Genomic DNA, 26,168 nt, shown 5'->3' on the forward strand with positions numbered 1-26,168 from the left:
AATGTACATTCATTTGAAGTATATGTTAATATTACTGATAATAGCAAAATATTTTTTCATTTTTATATAGAAAGGTAATTTAACTGGTGGTTATCCACATATATATGCTTTGATGACTTAAAGCAGGGGTGTAAAACTCAAAAGCTAACTTGAGCCAAATAAACAATGCTTAACTTTAGGTCGGCCGCAATAAAAAAAATCAGTGTTCATAGAAACAAATATTTTTATTTTGAATAGTATATTGTAATAAACATATATAAAGTAAAATTATTGTTTGATATTTGACATCTCTTCACTGCTACTATTTTTCCTATTTCGGGAGAAATTTTGTCAAATTTGAGTCGCACTGAATCTCAATCACTTCCATTTGCATATTACTGGGTACTGAGTCTATATTTATTGAGAAAAGCGAAGAAAACAAGCAAAATTTGTCTTCCAAGGAATTAAAATCTTTAAACCTTGTTTCAAATTCTGTTCTCAGATTAGAAATTTTTTCAGCTTATTTTTGATACGATGCAGTTTCCCTGGAATGGCGAGTGCCGCAAGCCAGTTAGAATTTTACTTTTTCGCGCGTACAATTAAAATGTCGTATAGTTATAAATAAAGTGTATTATAATTTTACATGCTAGTTTCCTTTCTAATTAACATTTCGATTTTATTTTTACTTTGCAACGGATATATTGCCTGGGCCGCGAGTTTGACACCCCTGACTTAAAGGATTATGATTGGAAGAGAAAAATAAGGTGAAATGATGTTCACTTTTCATATTAATATCAGTTATAAATAAATAAAAACGTCTTCTGTTTTGTCCTTTTTCGTTAATTTTAATTACAGAAAAATGCATTTTCCTCTAACGAATTTTTGCAGCTATTGCGGAAAGCTAATGTATATATATATATTTTAACTCATTATAAACAAAGAATTTTTGTATCTTAAATATTAATGTTTTGTAGGTATCGTAATATCGGACATCTCGATATATCAAGCTTTGACTGTATTTTAGCTTGCAAAAATGCGGAAAGAAATTTTGGTTTATAGAATAAATATTTGCACCTATGGAAAGTGTGTTAAAATTATACTAAATTAGTTTTGATATACATTGCAAAATTTTCGAGGGAAAAAAATGTACAATCTTTATTTTTTATTTCAATGGAAATTTTTTTTAAAGTGTTTCTTTAAATTTTAAAACATATGAAATTAAAACATATTAAGTTTTGCCATTCCTCCATCTCACAATTATGGAGAAAGCGGTGTCTATAATACAAAAAACAAATAAGTAAATAAATAAAATTCGGCGTAATAGATTAAATTCTTATTTTATCGCTTTTTTTTTTTTTTTAACTTTTCTCGACAGGAAGATGAACTTTTCCGATTCTAATAAGATTACAATTCTAATTTGTATATCCATTTTGTTAATCCTAATTTTTTTATTACATTAAAAAAATTGTTGTCTAAAATTGTCTTTTCATGATTAGAAAAACTATTTTTGATGGAATAGCACGTGCATTTTAACTACAGAATGATTCAGGTCCTCTTTATTGTAATTCGTAAGACAGCTTGGTAGTCTATTTTAATATTTTAACTCATATATGAGCAATTAAAATTGAGTTTATTAGTATATATAAATATTAACCCTATTTAAGAGAAAATAAAAAAAGATTGACAGAACAAACTTAGTTTTTCACTACTTCCAAATAATTTAAAAATCGAATTTTTTACATTAAACGGTGTGACATTTAACAAAATACTTTTCTTTATTGAATGCGAAGAATGTGTACACGCATTAGTCAGTCTCAAAAAGTGTGGTAACGTGAGTATGGTATGATGGGGTAGGAGCTAGGGCAGTCTTCTTGTCTTCCCTTATCCCTCAGGGGTGTTGAATAGCTTTCCATATGGACGCAAACAAAAGACTTGTCCCTCAGACTTTTCTGAGGAAAGTGAACAGGAAGTTGGTGGTAAAGTGCTAGTAAAAATAACACATTTTCGTTTTTAATTGATTCTCATTAACAAAAAAAATTTAATAAAAAGCTAGATTTTTTTAAGAATGCAATTATATTTCGTTTCAAGACGGTAGTGTTTTCCCGACGACATTTAAGTTCGTCCCGATAGGGGGGCAAACGATGCCCGACAGGGGGCAATAGCCCCCCCCCCCTGACCCCCTACTGGCGCCGCCCTTGGGTGCCTTCTTGATACGGGACCCGTATGAACTGGTGCAGACAGGCTGTATCACTCCTAAAAAATGGTGCGGTGGAGTCATTGATGAGTTTCAATTCAGTCTTAACAATTCGATGTGTGTGCTTGATCTGTTAGATAATCAGGAACCTGTATCGAAACCATCCCTCAAACATAATGGAAGTTCATCACCATTGCCGTTCCTGGCGGGTATGCAGTGAATGCCCCGCACGCAGGGGCCCAATTTAAGGGGCGCCAAATTCAACTATTCGAAGTATAAGCATAGTATATAGGGGCGCACAAAATTATTCTTGCGCGCAGGCGTTCGCCACCCCAGGAACGGCACTGCTCATCACCATGCAGATTGAGAAGTCCTTACACTGGATCAGTCACCCAGACCTGCACGTCTGTCGGGGAAGCACGTTATTTTCACCCAGGTATAAGACTGAGATCAAGCACTATGTAAGATTGTTCAGAGGTTCTGTTGCTGCGTTGTTTGTTTTTATTAATGAAATAACACCTCCACATAGACCAGGCTGAGGAATGCCTTGAAAGAATTTATATCTGAATCAAATAGAACATATATATGGCATTATTGAGTATTCAACATTTCAACTCAGATATCTGAGTTGAAATGCACTCGTCTCCCACACATACATTGGTGTGGAAGAGTCATAAAAATTATTATTCTACGGTGTACTTTTTACGTATTTCGCAAGTCTAGAGTCTTTGTTAATAAAGTACATTATTGAGATACCCGGAGGTAAAATAATAGTAGTGTTCTCAGGCAAAAATAAAATTGCAATTTGGTTTTCCCTTATAAGTAGTAGTAACTTATTTTCGTTGCCCAAGAGCTGCATGTTGGGCTATCGGTGACGATCTGGGAAACATCTCCGAGTATATTTCGAGGACAAGTCATATCAATTTTGATCCTTTGAAGAGAGTATGGCACCCCTGCTTTCATAACCGGATGGCCTGCGCGTGAAGTCGAGTACTTTACTGTAGAAAAATTCAACGAGGATCGATTCCGCACAACCTCGGTCCTTTCGCAGCCTGAACGAAGTGATCACCCACCCGCACACTGACCGCAGTCAGTGATGCTTGACTTCGGATATCCGATAGAAAACGTTTCTTAACAATTTGTCGAATGAGGGATTCTGATAAGTAGTATATCATATTCTTAAAAGCATATAATGTATAATGTACAAAACTGTAAAGTCACTTTCACCCTCCCCTCCCCCCTTAATATGGCATCCGAATTTGTCACCAATTAAATTTTTTGCAAATGAAAAGCTAAAAAAATTTTGACCTAACATTTGAAAATATTTGGTCAGTTTTCTTTAAAATACATTGTTTTCTCATCTTGTTTATACGTAAAATTTTTTATCGTATTAAAAAAAAAAGAAAGCAAAACTAAAATGAGACATTCTAATTTTACAGCAGACCCCACTGGGACACAAATAAACTTAAAAGGATGCTTTGCTCTAAACACAGTTTAGGAGTTGCAATGAGAACCAATCAAAAGAAAAGCACATACGAATTATCCAATCAACGTCTCTTCCCCTGTCAAATCTAGTATAAGCGTCCTATGCTGGAGTTTAACATTGATTTTGAAAACGTAAGTAAATAAATCTCTTTAAAATTAAATTTTTATTTTATGTGAACACAGTTCCGCATTTATATAACTTTTTAAATGTAATTGCATGCATATTTGATTGTTTGATTACATTACATAATGAGTTAGAAATCTTACGGTAATATTTAAGGTGATCATGAGTTTGTTTATGAAAATGGTACCTATCATACCTATCTAAGCCGATGGAGTGTTGAAGCTTTTGTAATTTTTTAATAAATTACTCTAGTAGGATTTTGTTCAATCGTTTGTGGTTTCTCATTTTAAAGGATATTTTAAAAAAATTCTTACCGGTATATTTTGTGTTTACCGGTTTTTAAAATATCCGCCATTATTGAATGCTTGATTCTCCAAAGTAGTATGTTTTCCTCTGTAATTTATATTTACCTCGATTAAAATATTTTTAAGTACATAAATAGTTATTAAAAAGTTGTGCCTTTATTATGATGTCTGCATTAGCCTATTTTTATTACTCAAAACATTTATCTCCCGCTGATATGAAAGCGCGGGAGTTTTGTACGATTAGACTGATCAGCATCATTTAAATAAAACTTAACTATGAATGTATTTTCCTTTTATTTTTATAAAATTTTTTAGGAATTTTGTTGCTAAATATTCAAAATTAAATGTTGATGTCCCGCTGTTATGAGAGCGCTGAAATATTGGAAGTTGAACTGTTCAGTATCAATGCGTACTACAAGAAATTTTTATAAGAATATATTGATCTTTTATTTTTATCGAGAATTAAAAAATTTCATTCTTAAGTATTTAAAATTAAGATTCTAACTCATCTTTATTTTCTAAGAATTACTAGACAATTTTATACTCACTTCTATCAAAATGAGAATACTGTTTAAATTTCTTAATAATTTATCAAATTAATAACATAATTGTAAATAACAGCCTTTATAGATATTTTTCAGCATTGAGTGACCCAAAAAGCAATCATAGGGTGTCAAAAAACAATTTGTAATTATCTGAAATAGCCTATTGCCAAACTTGCCAGTAGACTTAGATAAAATGAAAAATTTTCTGCCTTTGATGAAACTCTGAGTTTGTTTTCAGTTTAATAATAAGAAAAATTCTGCCTTTGATAAAAAAGTTTTTTTTTTTTTTTAATCCCGGAGAAAAAGATCCGTGTTTTTGCGAGTGCAAACAGTAATTAAATTTACATTCAAACACTTTACAATTGTACATTGTGATTTAAAATTACTTTTTCTGGTCTGTATCAATGAGATTTTAAGTTACACTTTTTTAAGAGATAAAAATATTGCATTGGGATTTGTATTTTCGTTACTTAAAAATCAGTCACTAACCTTTGCATACACCAGTTTGTAAAAAAAATTGTGTATTGATATTTTTTATGTAAATCTTGGGTTAGATATATGCTAGATGTATACTAGGTTAGCTATAGTTAGATATGCAGATATGCTTTTTTTTTGCTTAAATTTCAAGTATTTTAATTATTAAAAAATTTTACTTGTAACATTTTTGAAAAAGGTTAAAACAAAATATTTTAACCTTGTTTTTTAGTTTTTTACCAAATTTATTCCTGATGGTCATGGATAATCAGCATTATTAATATAAAGCATAGTTAGAAAAATTAATGATTTTTTAAAAATAATCTGATTTGTTTGATTAAATAAGATTTTTATTTTATTTAAATCAATTTTATTTTTATATTTACCAGCTAAATATTTTGATAAGGTGTATCAGTACTTAATATTATTTCAGGACAATAATATAGCTGAAATATTTTATCTTTCTAACTAATGGAACTAATAATTTCTAACAATCCAGAAATTATTCTTTAAATTATTACAAACTAAACATGTTAGAAAGGGCGGCAACTTGTCAGTTGAATATCCCATGAAAGGTAAATTATTTCGAAATAGAATATATGAAAGGAAATAAATTATTATAAGTTTTCCTGGATAGAACAAGTCTTTCATTATGTATAATATTTATGTGTATAATAAGTTTTCATAGCACTGAATAGAATATTGAAATAAACAAAAGCTGAATGGGTAAAATTGAATTATGTTTATTACCAGCAAATTATTTTACATACTGCTAATGGGAAAATATAATTGACAGGGATGAGATTTTTCCGCTTTTTAGCGGATTTTCACTTTTATCTCTCAAATTTCAGCTTTTTTATCAAAAATTCAGATTTTCTAAAAATTTCATTTTTTTTTAATAAGTATTCCGCTCTTTCAGAAAATTCACTGATTTTCAAAGAGAAACAGAAAATTCAAACTACATAGGTACCAATCCTTTCTCATTTTTATGTATTTTAGCTATTTTCTCCCCTTTTACCCGCAGCAGATAAGATTTTCCGAATTTTTTACCTGCCCTCCAGATGTGTCCGATTTTTGCAGTTCAAACGACGCTGCTTCTGACAAGCCTTTTAGCAGTCCCAAGCCTGGAATCTGCTAATATCTCGACTCTTATTCACACGATTTTAATATAAAACATAGCTTTTCATATTTGCGTGTTGCGATTCTTATTCATGCGATTTGAATATTGTATGTTGCGATTCTTATTTACGAGATTTAAAAATCCGATATTGTGATTCGTATTTACGCCTTTTTAAAAACCTATGTAGCGATTCGTATTCACGCAAGTTTAAAATTCAATGTCTTGATTTGCTCATGCGGTTTATAATATCAAACATTGATTTTCGTATTTATACGTGATTTTAAAATAAGGCATTGGGATTCACATTCACGCATTCTAAAAATTTATAATTCTTATTTATGCAATCTAAAACTAAGGCATCATGATTCGTATTTATGCGATCTAAAAATTATGAATCGGTATTTGTATTTACGCGTTTTAAAAATTCTATATCCCAGTTTATTTTCTCATTTTTAAAATCGTATATCTAGTTTCATTTTCATGTGATTTCAAAATTCATAATAATCCATATTCATGCAATTTTAAGATCAACTATCGCGATTCTTGTAAGAAGTAAATTTAAAAAAAAAATTAGTTACTATAAAGGTGACTATTTTTCTAACGACGATTATAAGTGTGTATGTAAGTGTTACAACATCAGAGAAACTGGAAGGGAATATATTCAAAACTTACATTCTGTGCTTGCAAAGAAGAAAAAACAGGATTTGTCACAAGATGTTTGAAGATGGACTAACGACTAAACATAGCAAACATAAAAGATAGCAAGCAAACAAAAGCAATCACTTAAAAAGGGATTTAATTNTCAACTATCGCGATTCTTGTAAGAAGTAAATTTAAAAAAAAAATTAGTTACTATAAAGGTGACTATTTTTCTAACGACGATTATTAGTGTGTATGTAAGTGTTACAACATCAGAGAAACTGGAAGGGAATATATTCAAAGCTTACATTCTGTGCTTGCAAAGAAGTAAAAACAGGATTTGTCACAAGATGTTTGAAGATGGACTAACGACTAAATATAGCAAACATGAAAGATAGCAAGCAAACAAAAGCAATCACTTAAAAAGGGATTTAATTTAATATATTTTTTTTTTGGAAAAAGAGTTAACTCATCATTAAAATTTTATTTATAATTGCTGTTATTTATGCTATAAGATGCAAAATTCTTATCAAGTAAAAAACAATTATCTAAACAGTTGCAGATTGTCATGTAATTTACAAACTAACATAGCAATTTTTGTATGTTAAGGAGTTACTATATATTTCTACTTCACTGTTATTGATATGTTTCAAAGGGTTCTTGTTAGATTAGACTATAATATGAACATAATGATTTGGTCCATTGTTAAAGTTTTTTTTTTCCAATTATAATTTAAAAAGTAATATTAATGATATATTTGCTATAAATCACACAACAGTATTTATTAAAAGAATTGAAATATTAATGTATATTCTCAGTAGTTTTAATTTGCTAAACCAGGTAGTTTTTCAAGTAATAATTGTCTCTTAACTGAGGAAAAATATAATTTCCAGCTTTATTTTTTCAATTGGTAATTTTTACTTTCACTAAATGTTAAGTATCAATGTAATCGTTTATATAATAATAGATTAGTACACAATTGTATATCAACACATTATTTATTACCTTAAACTGTTTGGAATTTATTATTAAAGGGTTGCGCTTGCGTAAAATTTACTAGCGTGGAAATTCACCTTTTTTGCCTTTTTGCTAATCTCATCCCTGAATTGAGCAATTCCGTCCTTTTAGTTTTACATTAAAAGACTTCACTGGAAAAATCATTTAAAGAAGGCTTGTGCTGTTGTTCATATCAAAGATTATTATTATTACCAGCAAATGATTTACATAAAGCAAATGGAAAATTATAATTTAATGTTTATCTTATCCTTTCTCTAATTGTATATTTTTTGAAATATAATAACTTATTCATTATTTTTGGGATAAAACCTTTATTATCAATGAAATCAGACGTTAAACAGAATCTTACCGTGAAGAATATATAGTGGAAAGTACTATATCCAAAATCGTTGGGACTTTGGCAGGCATGGAAAAAAGATTTTTTTGATAATAGGTCTTTAAGTTAAACAAATAAAAAAATTTTAGTTCAATAAAAAAATAAACAAACAAATAGATGATAATTAACATCAATTTCAATTAATAACGAATAAATCCATGTGGTTGCGCTATTTCGAAAGAATTTTTTTTACAGATTTTCATGTTTTTAAAGCTCTGAATTACACATTTCAGTTAGTAATCATTCTTCAATCTACTCGATTTGCGAAGACTCCGCTGTGAATCCGAGTGGTTTTGCCGCTCGTTTTTTCGGTAGTTATTAAAACTGATTTTCATGTCGTTGTTAAAATCTAAATGTTTTAATTGATATTAGTTTGATTGGCATTTTTTATTAGTTTGATTAGCTTCGAACTGCGCATTTCACACTCAATTATTGGCGATTCACTCACAATCTCACGTGAATTTATGATTGCATTTTTGTCAGTTATTGTTACCGATTTTCAACATTTTTTTTTAAATGCTTTATTATACATGTGAAATTTTGAATTGCCTTTTGTAGAATTACTTTTTGAATACTTGATTGATATGTGACGATTTTATTGTCCATTTGGTTTTGTTGATCACCATTTTAACAGTTAGGGATTTTTACATAGTTTTTAAAATGTCCGTTTAATTTTTTAACAGAATATTACACGGCTTTCATTGGAGACTACAAAGGCGACTAAAACGACTATTTTAAAGCAATGGCATTTATGGCGACTATTTTAGTAGAAATATGAGTAAAAGCAACTAATTTGCAATGATTAGTGTAAAATTGGCGACTTTTTTAAGCCAAAGCGACTAAAATGAAGAATAGCTTCATGAGTTTCTCCCTTCCCCCACTTTTTTGCAGTGCTTTCGTTTTATCCTAATTTTATTATTTCTCACTGATGTCAAAAGCATGACAGACATATTTAACCAATCAGACTGATGGAATTGGAATTTGCACTACGTGGATGCTCCTCCTGCTTCAGAAAGCTAATGTAATATCTCTGAGGATTAAGTTTTTTCCCGTCTTTTAATTTGAATGAAGTAGCAAAATTAGAAAAATTGCCTTTGATTACACAAAATGTGTTGCAAAATTAGAAAAATTGCCTTTGATTACACAAAATGTGTTATTAATTTTTTTTAGAGCCATTTAGAATAGAAAAAACGGTACAAGGTGGTATTCGTTTTGTCGAGTTACGATCGTAATATTTTTGATAAGCATTAAAATTTGGAAATGTGTCAGTTATGAAAAATAAACAAAATAAAAAGGAATTAAATTGCAATATTTATTTATTTATTTATTTTTTTGATGTCTAAACTAAGCAGCTGCAAGAGAACCGAGAAAGGAAATTCAAGTTTCAAATTCAACTGTTCTGTAACGGATAAAGATTAAACTCTCCGTTTTTAAGCGTAGTGTGAAAGAGTATATTGTTGGCAAATCCACAAATAAATGTACATTTTTTATAAAATATAAGTATCTAACTGCATGTTATTTGAATTTTATGCTATTACAGCACAAATAATTAATATTATGTTAAAGGAGGATATGATGTTAGCAACTATTTTATATATCTTGGAGACTTTCTTTCATATATGATGCAACTAAAGCAGCTATTTTTCTTGCTTTCATCGAGTGGCAGCCCTGTATTATTTCAATCTGCAAATTCTGAATCGCACTTATGAATAATCCCCGCTTTCGCAGTGACAATTTTATCTTAAATCCCAATTTTTTCAAAATGTGAAATTTTGCCCACTTTAAGATTAAGTACGTGATTCTTGGCGATATTTATCTCATTAATGCGAAATGAGAGACACATTAGCTCTTTAGAAACATACATTAAAAGATACATTCTTAAATAAAAGGTATTTATTTAGCAAAATAATGGCAAAATTTAAAGTTAAATAATTATTAGTAACTAAATAAATCTGAAGTGTACTTTTTATACAAACAGGTAGTTAAGAACCTTTAAATGAATCTTCTCCTGAAAAGATAAAATAAAAAGGCATCGCTTTTGAAAGGATGTGGGCTTAGTATGTATATATATATTTAGCAAATTGCCCTTTAAAAATGTTTTTACAAAATTCAAATCCCTGTAAAAAATGTACTTTTTATTATATATTAGTGAGTCGGTATAATTTTTCTGCAGAGTGGCTCTCTGGTGTTCCTCCCAAAAAAATTACTGTATCAAAATTATATAATCTTTATATTTTTTTATGTTTTATCTGTCTTTTTATTTCAAAATTAGTCAAGCTCTAAACTTTGAGCAATGGGCTTTTTTCAATTCTTTCTAGCAAAATTTTTTTCACAATTTTATAAAATGTATGTGCAGATTTAGTTATGTTTTATAAACCATCTTATTCAGGTCCATGAATCAAAATGTCGACTAAGTTCAAGAAAGGTGATCAAGTGCAAGCTCGATGGGCTGGAAGTAAGAAATTTTATGATGGAAAAATTGTTGATGTCCTAAAAACTGTGTGCAAAGTTCAGTTTGAGAATGATGGAACTATTTCATCTGTGAAGTTGGCAGATATTAAGGTATGTGCTTATTATAAAATTAAAAATATAGTTTTAAAGTAAAAATTTAAAAAAGTAATGTTGATTAATTATAAACTTAATAACATTTATAAAATTATTATATTTATTTATATGTATGACTATCATGAACATTTATTATTGAAAAATTATGCTATACTTTTTGTTTCATGAATTCACTGACAAATTTGCAAAATTTGTGTAAATTCATATTTTGTTACAGTTTACATATTAAATTTAATTATAACATATACATTGCTATAATTTATATTTGACACAATTCTGGTTGAATTTTTTCAGTGATATACGATTTTAAATTAAGAAGTTGACTATTGTTGTCTTCCTTTTTGCATTAGATTTGTAATTATTAAAGTTTCTTTTTCACTGTTTTTATATATATAAAAAAAAAAACTAATTGCGATTAGAATTATTATTTGCTCCCTACTATTTTTTTTTTGCTCCCTGATCTATTTTTTTATTTTTGATTATAAGCTGGCTATTGCTCTTTTTTCAAATTAATTTTCTTTTTTGTATGTAAAGAAAAAAATTAAATTGCAATTAGAATTTAAAAATTTTTTTTTTTTGCATCCACATAATGTTTTTTATTTTTGTTTATAAGCTGGATCCTTAAGCTATTTTGTTTACAATTTTTTTTTTTTTGTTGTTCAAGTTAATTTTGGGGCTATTAAATTTTTTAGAGTATTTATTTCCATAGTTTTCAGCACTTTTCTCTTTCGGTGAAATTTATGAACACTAACAGCTTTGTTTTCACACTGGTTCTATTTAAGTTAACTAGATTGTTGATATATTTTTCTATTGGTATTGTACAGTTCGATAATCTCTCTTACAGATGTAGATTGTGTATCTTCTGAAATCGAAAAGTTTTCAAAAATATTTTTTAAAAATTAAAGTTAATTAAATCTGAAATCGAATTATAAAATTGAAGGTTAACAAACATTTCAAAAAAATATGTACAGTAGAGCGCCGATTATCCGAACCCTTATTATCCGAACGTCCAATTATCTGAACTATGTCCGAATTGGTTCCCCCCCTCTTTTTTCATGTTTAGAACTTTTTAACTTATTGACAATTCTTCTAAATTCAGAAGAATAAATAATATCCGCTACATTTAATGACCATATTTAATTTACAACCTTTTTTAGCAGTTTTCTTATAGTAGCCATACATACAGTTAAACCTACATACCATTTTAGCCCTCTTACACTGAAAATTATTTTCCAAGAATGCGAGCTTCATTTTGTCTATAACGTCAAAATGATGTTGATCCAGTTCAGTTGATTTAATTAAAAAGAATAAAGGCTGCTCTATAAAGAGTATCTTTTTTGAAACAAAAGTCTTTGCTGAATTTCTTTTGCAATGGAAAATAGACAAAGAAGGTTTAAATCGGTAATTGACAAAAAAATTCAAAATGAAAAAAGAGGGAAGTAAATAAATAAAAACAATTTAAAAATTGCTGAAAAAAAACTTTTAAACAAGCCAGAGCTATTTTAAATAGTACTGTCAGTTCTAAGCCTGGAAAAAGTGAGAAAAGGGAAGTTAGTGCATAAATAATAATCATTTAAACTATATTTTAAACAACTTTCCGACTATCCAAACTTTTCATTATCCGAACCACGTTCGGTCGCGAGCAGTTCGGATAATTGGCGCTCTACTGTATAGATAAATAAATCTACATCTGTGTGTGTGTATATATATATATATAAATATATATGTATACATAAATGAGTAAACTATATCTACAAATATGCATTTAGAAAAATTACACTAGAGCAGTTCTATACATTTAAATAATAAAATTTATCAGAAACATATATATTTTTACCTTTATTAAACTGGGACAGAACATAGAATTTACTTCTGGGAAAAAAGAAAAAAAAAAACATTTTGTACCTAGATTTATGAAAATTTTCTGTGTATTTTGATTAAAAGAAAAAACATTTTTTTTAAATGGAATTTTGAGAAAAAACAAAATATTGACAGTCATACGATTGTGTCTGTGTGTTTTTTAATATTCTATTGTGAATTAAATTTTTTTACAATGGTTTTAAAAATATTTTTTACATCCAACAAATGTTTATAAATAATTATGCACATTTTATTTTTTATGAACCTAACTCAGGAAATATCTTACTCTTGTTATATGCTTTTGTTTGATACGTCATACTTCATTTTGTAAAATCAATTAGTATAAGTACCAATGACTTGTTATTTGTACAATTTTATAAATAATTGTGTTCAGTTGGAATGATTTATTTATTTACCTTTTTTATTAAAAAGGACATGTATATTATTCTTTTAATTTTAAATGCAAATATCCTTCAATATATTTTCTGAATATATTTTTGTTAAGTGGTCAATCATGCTCCATTCGGTGGGCCAAGCTTCTCTGTCCTCAAAACTCATTGGTCCATTCTTCACACTTTTTTATAAAAACTAACTATATGGTTAAATTTTTGCAAGCAAAAATGAAAACTGAAAGGTCAACCAATTTACTCCGGATTTCTTTTCGTTTAAAAATATATGTATTTTTATATTAAATTTAAATGAAAGCATTATATAATGAAAAATTCGTGTATGTATATGAGTTGTAAATGTATACATTACTTGTCCCCATAATTTTTTTTTTTCAATCTGCATTCTAGAATTATGTTTTCTATTTTCTTTCAAACTTCTAATTTTAAAATATTTATTTTTAACTTCAGAAACCTGAAAAGAATACTGAAGAAACTTCAACCAAAAGTAATCGTTCAAAAACAAGAAATCGTAGCAGATCAACCGGAAGAGAAACAAGATCGAGGTCGAAGTCACCTGCAAGGAAATCTGGCAGATCTAAAAAATCAACTGGTGAAGATAATTCTAAAACAGCAGTTGTTGAAACAGAGAAACCTTCAAACGTTAACAGTGTATCAAAAGATGTTGTTGACAGTGTTAAAAAACCTCTTCTTAGCAGAGAAACATTAACTTCATTGAATTTATCACCCATTGTAAAGCTTAACAGCTATTTTAGTAGTAAAGAGACAACATCAGTAATGAAAGCCGAGGCTACCGCAACCACAACCGAAGGAATTCGTTCTAAGCGGCTTTCTGCTTTGAGAAGCATGGAGGTATTTCTTATTGATTCACTTTGTTTAAAATAGGAGTGTGCAATGCAAAAATTATAAATAATTAATTGATTTTCTGTGAGCTGCAACAAAATACAACTTGCTGATGTAAATTAGTAATGATTTAAATGCTACTTTAGTATAATCAAAACACTTTTAATTCATCTTTAAAATTAAATTAGCTTTAAAAAAAAGCTTTCGAAATGCTTCCTAAGTTAAAAATTAAGAAACTTGGGTGATAACTATTTTAATTTATCACTATGTTTTGGATATTTTAGTTTTTTTTTTTTTTTTTTTTTTTTTTTTTTTTTTTTTTTTTTTTTTTTTTCAAACAGCATGATCTTGCAGAAAAAGAAAATGTGTTTCTGAATATGGTTTGATTTACTTTACTTTACAAATTGATACCATTGTATTTTCAATTTTTAGTTTTTTTTTTCCAAACAATTTATTAGTATGTTCATGCAGAAGATACTTAGGTTTCTGAATACATTTTGATTAATTTTTTAAATTGATCGGCGATCCTCTTGATGTGTTATAAGGAACGTGGCAAATATGCTTAAAATTTGTAAAAGGGACGGTTAATTTTCAAGTGCAGGTAAAAAAAATGGACAAAATATAAACTTTGAATGTGTGTAAAAAATCTTTATTTCCTTTATTAAGAGAGAATTAAAATTAAGGAGAAAAGTAGAATGATTCTAAATATCAAATTACATCATCAGTACAAAAAATTTTTTTCTTGATTTGAAATTTTTTATTTTGCTTATCAGTAAATAAAATAATACAAATGTGAATATTAATAGATGGATATAAAGGTTGAGAATTTGTATGTTAAACGGGGACTTGCTTTTAATTAAAAAATGACTTAAAACTATGGAAGTCCTGGGTCTTACAAACCTATAATATCCAAGCTTTAGCAGAATCACTGTTGATACCTCTGTATTTTGGATATTTAGTGTTTTTTAAACAGCTTATTGATATGATCATGCAAAAAATAAAATTTTATCTAATAATGCAGTTTTTAAGTCATCTTGTTTATGTGAGCATGCTAAAATCAATTTCTTTTATATGATCTGATTTTTGATTTCTTATAAAGTTCAAGCTATATATTAATATTACCTTATGCATTAAATACGTCAGCATACTTTTGGTGAACTAAAACTTAAATACCTCCGTAAAGGTTTCCTCTTTGATCTTAACAGAGAAATTATTTTCCTTTTTTTTAAGTTAGAAAACTAATAATTCTCAATCCTACATTAATGAGAGTAGGCCCTGAAAAGTAATTTCACATTCTTTGTAATGTTGATTATATCACCATTTTAGCTCTTGAAGATAAGAGTTCAATTAAATCAGCCGTGAGTTATGAACTCAAGGATGGGAGACATTGCTATCAGAGACTTAATTAACTCCCCCCCCCCTTAATTTTTATAACAGAATGTTTAGTTCAATGGTCAGCAAATTTTCCCAATTTTTGGTTATTAAGGGTTACTTATCTCTGCTATTTATAATGCTATTTGCGTAAAAATCTAGCTACTGTACTGAATTTTTCTCATGTTTGTGTCTCTGCTGTTTTCCCCGTTATAAACTAAAAAAAAAATTCACAAAATTATTTATGTCAAGGAAAAAAGTAAAGAAAAAAAAAACCATTTCTAAATTATTTTATTAGTTTTCTTCAAATTTTGAAAGGAAAACATCTGTTTTTATTTACTTTTTTAGTGTTAATTATATTTGCCTTAGACTAGAAGATAATTTAAAGACAATTTTTGAGCTTGTCTAGAGTCGAGAGACTAACATATTTTGTGTCTTTCAATTATGAGTTAGAAATCTTTAATACTGTTAAAGTAATTGTATTTCTTTTGAAAGTATCAAAGTTATAAATGGTTTAATTTTAGATGAAAAATAAAAACACTGTTTGACATTTAAAGTAAATTGTATATTGTTCTGCCTATTTAGGGTAGGAATGTATAATACAATAGAAATTTATGAATAGAATTGTATGTTATCTGTAGTTAATATAAATATGTCTGCTCTCTTTGTATATACTTCCTACTATGTATTGTTTGGTTTTTTTATTTATTATAAAATTTCTGAACTAAGTTAACAATTCTACTGTTCCTCCTTAAGTTAGTGTTTCAGGGTTCTGATCGTATTTTTAACTAGAATGCAAGTGCCACATATAAACTATTTTAGGGGCATACAATGTGCATTTCTAATTTAAAATCTCTCTTGTGTAAGTTTTAAAGCATATGTTCTTGGCTTTTTTTTAGTCAACTCAACGACAGTTGGAATCGAAGTTTGAAAGTAAGAAACTTCCCTCAAAAGCTAAATATTCAGATGATGACGAAGAAGAAGAAGAGGAGGATGAAATTGATTCAAGGCCAAAACAGATTTCTAAAGTGTGGCAGACTGCATATTTTCTCTCTACGCTTTTGAAGATATTTTTTCTCCCTGCAGTTCTTTTGTTCTTAATATTTGCTTGCACGACCGTGAGTATAAGAAGCACCTGTTTGCTTTTTTTTATTTAAAATATTTCTACATATTAAACAAAAACCTTTTTATTTCATAATAAGGGGTCTGTTTAGAAGAAATTTGTGTCCGTTAACGGACTCTTCACAAAATATCTTTCCATAAAAACGGACCCTTCATATAATATTTTAACTTAAAAACGGATCCTTTACAAAATAATTTATTTTTTAATCAGACCCTTCACAAATTTGTTTATATTCATTATTGTTTTGGTAATCGAATAAACCCTTCCTAGGAAGGGGGGGGGGAAGGACAAATGTAAATGAACTAAGTTTTGTCTTTGGCAAACGCTTCTTCCTTTATTCGTCCGAAATGAATATTCTGCTTTCAGCAGTATAGGTTAATTACCAAATATTTGTATGTTGCATCTCTAATTTAGCAACAGGAATTGCTGTTTATTTTTTAAAATTTAATGTCTTTACGATTTAAAAACTCCTAAAAAAAAGTTTTATGCGACTACAGGACCCTATCTGTACAAATTTACAAAAACCGGACCCTGGTTGAAAGAATGTGACTCAACGTTCATTTTATATTTTCAAATTACGAGTAATTTTTTCACAATTTTACAAAAACGGACCTTTCACAAAATGTCTGGACAGACCCCTTATAATTTAATCTGCTTATCATAACACACCAATTTCAGATACTGGTACAGTTCTTGTTTCAGTGCTGGTAGTTACTATGAAATTTATTAGCATTCTGTGTAAAATAAGATTTTCTTTACTGATCTGTCCGAAATGCAATAAGACAAAATTGATGGATAATTATTAATCAATTTAAAAAGAAATTGTGTGGTAAATTGCATTTTGCGGGCAAACTCTTCTATCAATGACTAAATTTTACAATAACTTGAACTAAAATACAATTCTGATATCTGGTTCTCTATTTTAGCCAAATTTTAATTTAAATGTTTTTAGATTTGTACTTAAATGGCCTGTTACTCTTTGACAATGTCAAATTTCACTAAGTGATCTAAAATCTTTCTAATTTTTTAGAAAGCTTGTACCATTTTGGAAGTGCCTCCTTTCTTCTCGAGATGGTCTGTTTTGGTAAACAGTGTAAAGATTCCACTGGCATCTGTAATTGCATTTCATCTTTTACTTTGCTTGCTACCTCTCATTCCACTTGGTAAAAAAGTACTTGGATTTCCATCATTGGACAGCAAAACTGCTATGGAATATAGACTTCACGGTATGTATATATAATTAAATAAAGGTTTTAAAATTTCCCAGAGGAATGGCATGGTCCAAATAAAATGTTGTCTATACCCTTCTCTTTTAATTTTCAGATAGTCTGGCAGGGTTCATATTCCACGGGAAAAACAGGAAATTTAAAAATCATCTGAAAATGCAGGGAATTTCAAATTTTTCTTAATAAAGTGGGAAAAATAAAAGGAATTTTTTCTGATATTCTTCTTTCAAAGTGCAATCTATAAGATATTTAAAGGTCATGGTGCGTAGTGTTTTTAAAAAGTGCTTAACGGTGCTTCTTTTCGATTTTTGTTTTTTAAAAGCCCTTAACCCACTGGCGGTTAAGGAAATGGGCAAAATTGGGAGAATGTTTCTCCCCTACACACAGTTTCCCTATCAGTTAACATGGGAAAACCGGTTTTGCTATGCAGAGAAGACTACAGGTTAAAATGCGACTTTTTACGTGCAGAACCGTCAGTGGGTTAAAGGTGCATCCTTCAATGGGTGTTTTTAAAAAGTGCTTAAATTTCCCTTTTCGAAGGTGAGATTTTTTTTTCTTTATCATGTCAATTTAAGCCATGCAATATGCAAAAACGTGCTTTTCACATTGTTCTATTTAACGTTTTCACAATTCATTCAACCACAATCCAGTTCAGCTTACCGTTGGTTTATGGCGTATGAGAGCGTCGTTTGTGCATCGACTGAGTTAGATTTGATGAGATTATTGCACTCTCATGTGCAACTCAGCTGCATTTAGCAAAATATTCTCAATTTCCGGCTTCATTTTACACCCTCTGAAATAAAACCGAAAAATCTCTCAATCTTTTTATATGGCTAATATAATCAAGAAAAGTGTTCTTTGTCAGAAACTAGTTATTTTATCATGATCATGTATTGTCTTTGAAGATTATTTTGCATTTTGTTAATGTATATAGTGCTTACAAATATTTTTTGTTGAGAGATTTGGCTACGCTGAAAATAGTTCAGCTATACTATTTCATCTACATATAATAAAAAAATTTTTTTTTTGCAAGTTCATTGAACTGTACCCTCCATTTGGTATTACCGCCTTGTCGTGGTGAGTGGGCTTGTATGGTTAAGTCATAATTGGTAACTAACCCGGAATTTCTGGAAGGATCTTCTGACTCTGATGTATTAATTTCCACAAAGGTATTAATTATAATCCACAAAGGTATTAATTTTTCTCCGAAAATAAACCTGACAGCTTATTTTCATTTTTTTCGCTCATAACGTCACAAAATCGTATTCCTGCCTACTTCCACAATCTGCACTTTCCCCTCCCATTGGTGAAGGATGTTTTTTTGTATCAGCGCTCTTGCTGTTGCATATGCTGGTCACTTAACCTGCTCAGCTGGAACTGGTTGAGTGGTCTCACCTTTCTAGTTGCAGTGAGAATGAAAAATGTTTCTTCCCTCTTCCTAGAATAGTATCTCCCAAGCATGCGGAGTTTACTTTTTCATTTGCTCCATACTAGCCCTAGTTGCTGATTGGAGTCAGGATTATGTCTTCCAAGAAGCATTGACGGATATTTCAGAAAGAATATTTTGTAGAGTAACCTGTATTTACTTGTTCCACTTAACCTATCCACTTGTTCCCTAATGTGTATTGTAATATTAGCAAAGGTGATTTTTCGATAGCGCATAGAGCCCGAAATAATTCTTTACGTCATGTGGAAGGATAATGCTATTGAACAAATGGTGCTGCTTCTACCTACTGTAAAAGCATTAAAGAAATGTTTTCGGGATCTCTGAATGAAAGCCAATATAATAAGAGCGGAACCTCTCTTTGAATTTTTTAATTCAACATAATTTGCCGTTATCTTTTGAGGACCACGGAGGTCTGTTGTTTAAGCGCATTTTTTGGAATTCGATTATTATCGTCAAATTTAAATGTGAAAAAAAGCACAAAAGTTTAGCTGAAACAATACAGAATGGCTTAGTCTAGGAATTTTTTCTAGGAAGTTAAGAAATTTGTTTTTAGGGAAAGGAAACAAATTATCCGTGATTAGTGAGCAGATTATTTACCTCTTCATCAATCTATTAATATGCGCACTTAGATATTGATAAATAGAACAAATGCAACAACAATCAACAACAAAAAAGTTTGATTTGAGTTAGTAATTAAAGAAAAGCCAAGGTCATGTAATTTGGCCCTCATATTAATTTTCTTATGTAGAGATTTTTTCTTTTCCAATTCGATTTAATTTTGTTAAAGATTTGTTTTGCTTTTACTGTCATAAATTTTTTTGAAATCTTTAGTTTTCGGCATATTTTATAGAATCAAGATATAAATTTAAACTGTACAATGCTGACCTTGTTCCCACAATCATAGCATTTGTCGCGAAATTGTGAGCCCTTGACATCCCAAATCTACAATGCACTTTTTCTAGAAAGCTTTACTAAATATATTTTGATATTTGAATTTTTAGTTTTCAGTCATATATTTTTTTTATTACATTTGTGCAAAATATAAAAATTTAGGATTTTGCTGCGTTTAAAAAAATTTTTTTTTTTCAAAAGTGGTCTGTTAGTAAAATTGAAATGAAAGGTAGGGACAGCTTCTGTGAAAGTAAAATCTTTCCAGGTGTATATCTGTTAAAGTTTAAGAATCACTCTTGTATATAGTTTGCCAACCTTAATATTTAAATCACAATAATCGAAGTTTTATCTTAATGTATATTTATTGTATTGTTTATTTACAGGTTTGGTCTACTTAGTTTGCAGCATGATAATATTTGGAGTTTGTGCTTATTTTGGTATTAACATGAATTGGGGTATAGATAAGTTCAAGCCGATTGCATTGAGCTCTTTTATTTATTGTGCTGTTTTTTCTTTCATTCTATACATCACTCACTGCATAAAGGGACATGGTTCTGTACCCACAAAAGGTAATAATGCCATTATGTAACTATGGTAACTATTATGTTACTTATGTTAACTACTTTTTATTGAATTTTTTTTCCTTGATAAAATAATTTTTTATATTTTTACTTGTCTTACCATTGAATTAATTTGTTTTTACTAAATAACCTAAATTCTATGTGTATAATAATAACTAGTCTGAAATTGGGAAAACATAATTTTGGGTTATATTTTTAAGCATATGTTATAAATTTCAAGTATAAGATTCTTCTGCCTTATGGCGGAATTTCTGACTTTCTGAACTTAAAAGCAAAAACTAAACTTCTAAACTTAATTGTTATTTTATTCTCTTTAACCAAGACTCATATATAAAAACCTAACAGTTTGTTAGACTGCCATGTGCAAGTAATAATAAATAAAAGAAGTAAACAATTAAAAAAAAACTTTAAATAATTATGTAAGCAGATGTAAAACTTGATATAATTAAGTAAACTTATGTATATATATATATATTTGTTTTGGTGCAAAATAGTTTTGCATACTTTTTTTATTTTTTCATGATTTGAGTTGATAGGCCTAACCCACTCTCATGCCTGAAATTTTGACAATGTTCAGACCAAATACTACATGTATTTTTAAAATTTCTAAATTGCATTTATGACTGTTTTCTTTGCCTAACTAAATTTGCTTTTTGAAGGAAAGAAGTTATAGAAAAGTATTTTTATTTTTAGAAATTACTATCATTTTTTAATAAATTATTAACCATAAACTATAAAGGAAATATATACATAAATCCATTTAGGTTTATGCATATAATAAATATATGCATCAGGGTTGGGTTTTTGACGTCAGAAANTAAAATTTCTAAATTGCATTTATGACTGTTTTCTTTGCCTAACTAAATTTGCTTTTTGAAGGAAAGAAGTTATAGAAAAGTATTTTTATTTTTAGAAATTTCTATCATTTTTTTATAAATTATTAACCATAAATTATAAAGGAAATATATGCATAAATCCATTTAGGTTTATGCATATAATAAATATATGGATGAACCTAATTGGATTTATGCATACATTTCCTTGAAATTTATTATGAATAAAAAATAATCTGTGAATAAAATTGACTGATTTTATACATTTTCAAAATATTAAGAAAAATTAATGAAATATGGGATGTTTTTTTTAAATGCATATTTTTCCATCATGATATTTTCCCCCTTTCTTTAATAATTCCTCTGATTATTTTATTTTCATTCTTATTTCAGTGCCCTTTATTGGTAAATTTTACAGTGGTTCTTATACAAATCCTGTTCTATTTGGGAAAATTGATGTTAAAACAAGTTTTATTCGTGCAGGATTGATTGGATCTGTAAGTATAGTAGTTAATCAGATCAATGTTTTAATTTATTGAAATTTTATTTATTGTAACATTTTATTCTAGGTTCTTTTAAATTCCAGTATTCTGATGAAATATTTTCTTTTGAAAAGTGCTCGTTCTGCAATTCCTTTAGGTTTAACTGCTGGAATGCAAATCCTTTTTGCTCTCCATTTGTTGTTTTGCGAGGTAAGTTTCAACAATTTGTGTATGCAAAGCATTTTTTATGGTTTTTGCATTATTAAATTTTTTTTAACCTAGTGATCTGTTTATTAGATGCTTATTGTTTTCTATAATTATTCTATATTAATGAAAGCAAAAGTGTTTTAAAAGGAAAATTGTAACATGCTAATTTATCGGTTGAAAAGTTCATTTTATAATAGCTACCTATTTGAATAGGTAGTTTCTCCATTTCAGAATTTTTATGCAAATTTTTCATTTTTGTTATATGTTTACTTTGTTCAATTACTGAAAATGCAATGATTTATTTTGTAGGAAAAATTGTTGAGTACTTATACTTACACTTCTGATACTGTGGGATATGCTTTTATTTTGACAACTGGATTTCTTGTACCTTTTGGCTTATCAGCTCCAAATGTTTACCACTATCTCTATGAAACTAAGACCTCTTTGACGTTATACTGGTATTACTCAGCAGTAGCAGTTATTGTAGTTCTGTTTTGTAAGTATAGGTTTTATAGTTAATTTGATTTTTTTCAGCTCAGAATTATATTGTACTCTTAAATTGTTATATAATATTAATTCTTTATAGCTTATATTTTAAAGCATTTTAAGGAAATATTTCCTGATCTTGTAATAATTCTGCATTTGGAAAGTCACGTTTTCAAACTGCTGTCTTTCTAGTTATATAATTTTTCTTAGATTAATAAATCAACGAACATTGTAGACTGAAATATTTTTTTATTTTATAAATTTGCCGCTTTCAAATGAGTCAACCAATTAGTTTTAATGTGAAAGTTAAAAATATGTATGCAGTGTTTGGGGTTAGATATTGGTATGCCCCAGGGTTGCTATGCTGGAAAAGTCAGAATGTTTTGAAACTGTTCTCAACATCACGGACCAACATTGATCGAGTAACAAATTTCCTGTGCAGAAGCTTCTTTTTTCCCATCTGGCATTAATTAAAATATATAATATGCATTAATGGCAAACTTTTATTTTTTGTGGTTCATTATATGCTGTTACGTTAGATAAAAATTTTATTCTTCCATTTGAGTAGCAACCCTGATGCCTCGTTTAAAAATTTCAGGAGAACATTTTTAAGAGCAATTTTGGGGATAGATACTCCAATTTTTATCTGATCAAATACATGTTTAAGTGTATTGTCTCATACAGTGGAAATGCTCAAAATTTTTTTAGTACTTATTTGTAAACAATACCAAGGAACAGTTTGATTAAAAATTTTCTATTTGAGAACAGTAAGTCTTGTCACTATAATCAGGGTTTGAAATAAGCGATTATTATTAGTAATTAGCTTCTAAGAACTCAAATTTGAAGTCTAGAAAATAAAATTTTATTGTCATTTTTTATGCTTAACTTTTTAAATACCTTTGCACCCGCAATACAACTCTTGGCCTAGTTATACAAAAGGTAAGAAATATTACGTCATGTGCTCTGAGTATCTGCAGGACCAAAAGTTATAAGTATGGCATGCTAAGGCTCTATCCCTGTGGCAGAATTTTTTTGGGCTTTCTGCGACAATCTTCTCTAGCACTAATATTTTTCTGCAAGATACTTTTAATAATAACTAATATACATGTTATTAATTAAATTTAAAGTAACAGAAACTTTGTATTTACAAAGAAAAGCCTATTTGGATATAATAAAACTTTATGTATTTTGTTTAAATAATGAATATGTAATATTTTTTTACTCTAATGTCATAGGCGATATTCTCACATTTTGTAAGAGGAAAACACACTAATTATTTCTTTTTTCGCATTTCCTAAATCATCATCACATAGAAAAATAATGATTAAAAATCGTAAAATCAGTGAAAGAAAAGAAAACCAAAATTTTTTATTTTTCCCAAAAGGAAATTTAAAAAAATCACGAGCATTTCTTCCCCTCTGATGAGTGAATAAGGTATCTCTTGAGTATAATTGTGGTGGGGGAAAAATCTTCCTAACATTTCTGCAGAAAAGAAATTTTTTACTTCAATATTCTTTATTTTTCATTCTTCCCAAATAAGAATCGAAAAATTAAGAACATTTCTTTCCCCTTCGATGCTTGAAAAAGACATCTTTTAAATATAAGTTTAGAGAGAAAAAAAAATTTCGAAAATTTTTGCAGAAGAGAAAACCAAATTTTTTTACTTTGTAAAGGAAAAATTTTTCTGCAAGAACTCTGTAACGTTCTGCGACAATGTCGCCGTGTCGCCACGATTCTGCCACTGGGGGCTCTATACACGTGTTAAAGAAGAAAAGTTTCTTAATCTCCTTTTTTTATGCTTTTAACCCTAAAATTGGTATTTGTCATTTTGTTCGTCTACGATAAAGCATTTTCATTTCTAGATAAACTTAATCACGTGCATGAGAACTTAGAAGATGTTTATTATTTCTGGACAAACTTTTTAACATGAAAATGAGAAAAACGATTTGTTCTTATTTTTCATTAATAAAAAGCACACAAAATAAACAAGTTAAATATAAATTTATTATAACTTTCGTAGTTGTGTATGTATTAACAGAGCATTTCTGTTTTGAAAAAAAGTTAGTATTGTGGTTAAAACAAAAATTTAGAATTACGCTGCTGCATTGTTTTGACAACTAAGAAAAAACATTTAGGTGCCATTGATGCTGGTTCAATTTAATCTATTGTACTAATTTCTCATATTAGTGCAAGGTATAATGATGTTGTAAAGTATAATAGTATAATGTTAAACACAGTTATGATGTTAAAAATGGTTTTAATAAAAAAATTTTATCAATTTTTCATTGTAGTGATTGGATACTATATTTTTCTGACATCAAGTAACCTGAAGCACAATTTTAGGAGAGATCCATATGGGAAAGCCATGCTAAGTATGTGAATACACAATAAGGTTTATTTACGTGTCTGTGACTACTAGAATGTTATGTGTTGTAATTACTTTTAAGAAACACTGTCATAACATTTTGGCATTCAATATTCCTTTAACTAAATTCATTTTTGATGTAGGACTTGTATATGTAGCTGTTTTATTTTTATTTAAATTTATTGTACATTATAAAGTAAAAACTGATATTAAATTACAGGTGGCTAGCAAATTATGTGTTCAGCGCAGTATTGAAAGCTTCTTCTAAAAATTGCATTAAAAAATTATTATTATTATTATTTTTTTTTGTCTTATTGTTTGATAAAAATACTTTAATTTTATTATTTTTGTTGAAATTTACACTACAAATTTTGGTTCTGTAAATCATGGTTAATAATTATAATTGCCATAAAAAATATTGAGGAACTATTTTCCAAAGCTGTTTTAAATTATTTCAATTAAATGCATAGTTGTGCTTATGTAGCAGTTTGAATTATTTAATAACAGTCGCATGATAAAAATTGGGATTCCATTGAAGATAATAATTTAATTAAACTGGATCAAGCTCTAGATCATATCAATTGTTTTGTTTTTGCAAGTTAATAGTTTTATTATTTATTTTCTTTTATTTGTAGAACATGATTCTGTTCCCACTCAAATAAAATCCAAGAGGCTTCTTCTCTCTGGAGGATGGGGATTGGTTCGTCATCCCAACTATTTAGGACTTTTGATCATGGCTATTGCTTGGACTCTTTCTTGTGGTAAGCAATTTTCAGGATTCAATTTTAAACATAAATAATTTGTTTCTGTCTTGAAATAAAGAGTGACCACAAAGTTTTTTCTGTAAGAGATGTTAGTGGTTGTTAGCATGACAATTAAAAATTTTTTTTATTTGGTTCAAGATTACAATTTAGTCCCAAAAATTGTAATCTTTAATTTTAACTGATTGAAAGAAGTGAATGATTAAGGTTGAAATTTTTTATTTAACATATTTTTAAAATCATATTTTATTTAATGAATAATATGTGTGCTTGCAAATTATGTCTTTGTGCATTATTAGATTTAAGATTTAACAGTGTTCCATAGTTCAATAGTAGTGAACAAGAAATAAATGATAGGGAATCAAAATAAATTAAATCTTAGAAAATTAGCCAAAATAAATAATTAAAAAAAAATTATGATAGTGGCTGAATATTAAGCAGCAATTAACAACAGGACATTGC

General features: G+C 28.6%; 1 protein-coding gene across 4 annotated transcripts in view; it reads left to right on the plus strand.

Annotated features, from left to right (window-relative positions):
- Nucleotides 1–3,587: 3,587 nt before the first annotated feature.
- The window catches only part of LOC107454179 (lamin B receptor), a 29,609-nt gene continuing 7,028 nt past the window's right edge, over nt 3,588–26,168 (plus strand). The window contains exons 1-11 of one of the 4 annotated variants that reach the window (XM_016071272.4): nt 3,588–3,790; nt 10,648–10,820; nt 13,541–13,942; nt 16,204–16,422; nt 17,458–17,653; nt 20,375–20,560; nt 21,799–21,902; nt 21,975–22,097; nt 22,404–22,590; nt 24,872–24,952; nt 25,581–25,706. In XM_016071272.4, the coding sequence (XP_015926758.2) occupies nt 10,662–10,820; nt 13,541–13,942; nt 16,204–16,422; nt 17,458–17,653; nt 20,375–20,560; nt 21,799–21,902; nt 21,975–22,097; nt 22,404–22,590; nt 24,872–24,952; nt 25,581–25,706 (1,783 nt within the window). In that variant the 5' untranslated portion in view covers nt 3,588–3,790; nt 10,648–10,661. Of the gene's footprint in view, nt 4,164–10,647; nt 10,821–13,540; nt 13,943–16,203; nt 16,423–17,457; nt 17,654–20,374; nt 20,561–21,798; nt 21,903–21,974; nt 22,098–22,403; nt 22,591–24,871; nt 24,953–25,580; nt 25,707–26,168 lie in introns of all 4 variants that reach the window. The other 3 variants (XM_016071273.3, XM_071180940.1, XM_043052882.2) reach the window with 3 other exon arrangements.

Source organism: Parasteatoda tepidariorum, chromosome 1 (assembly GCF_043381705.1).
Source record: "Parasteatoda tepidariorum isolate YZ-2023 chromosome 1, CAS_Ptep_4.0, whole genome shotgun sequence".
In the NCBI taxonomy this organism is placed as follows: Eukaryota; Metazoa; Arthropoda; class Arachnida; order Araneae; family Theridiidae; genus Parasteatoda; species Parasteatoda tepidariorum.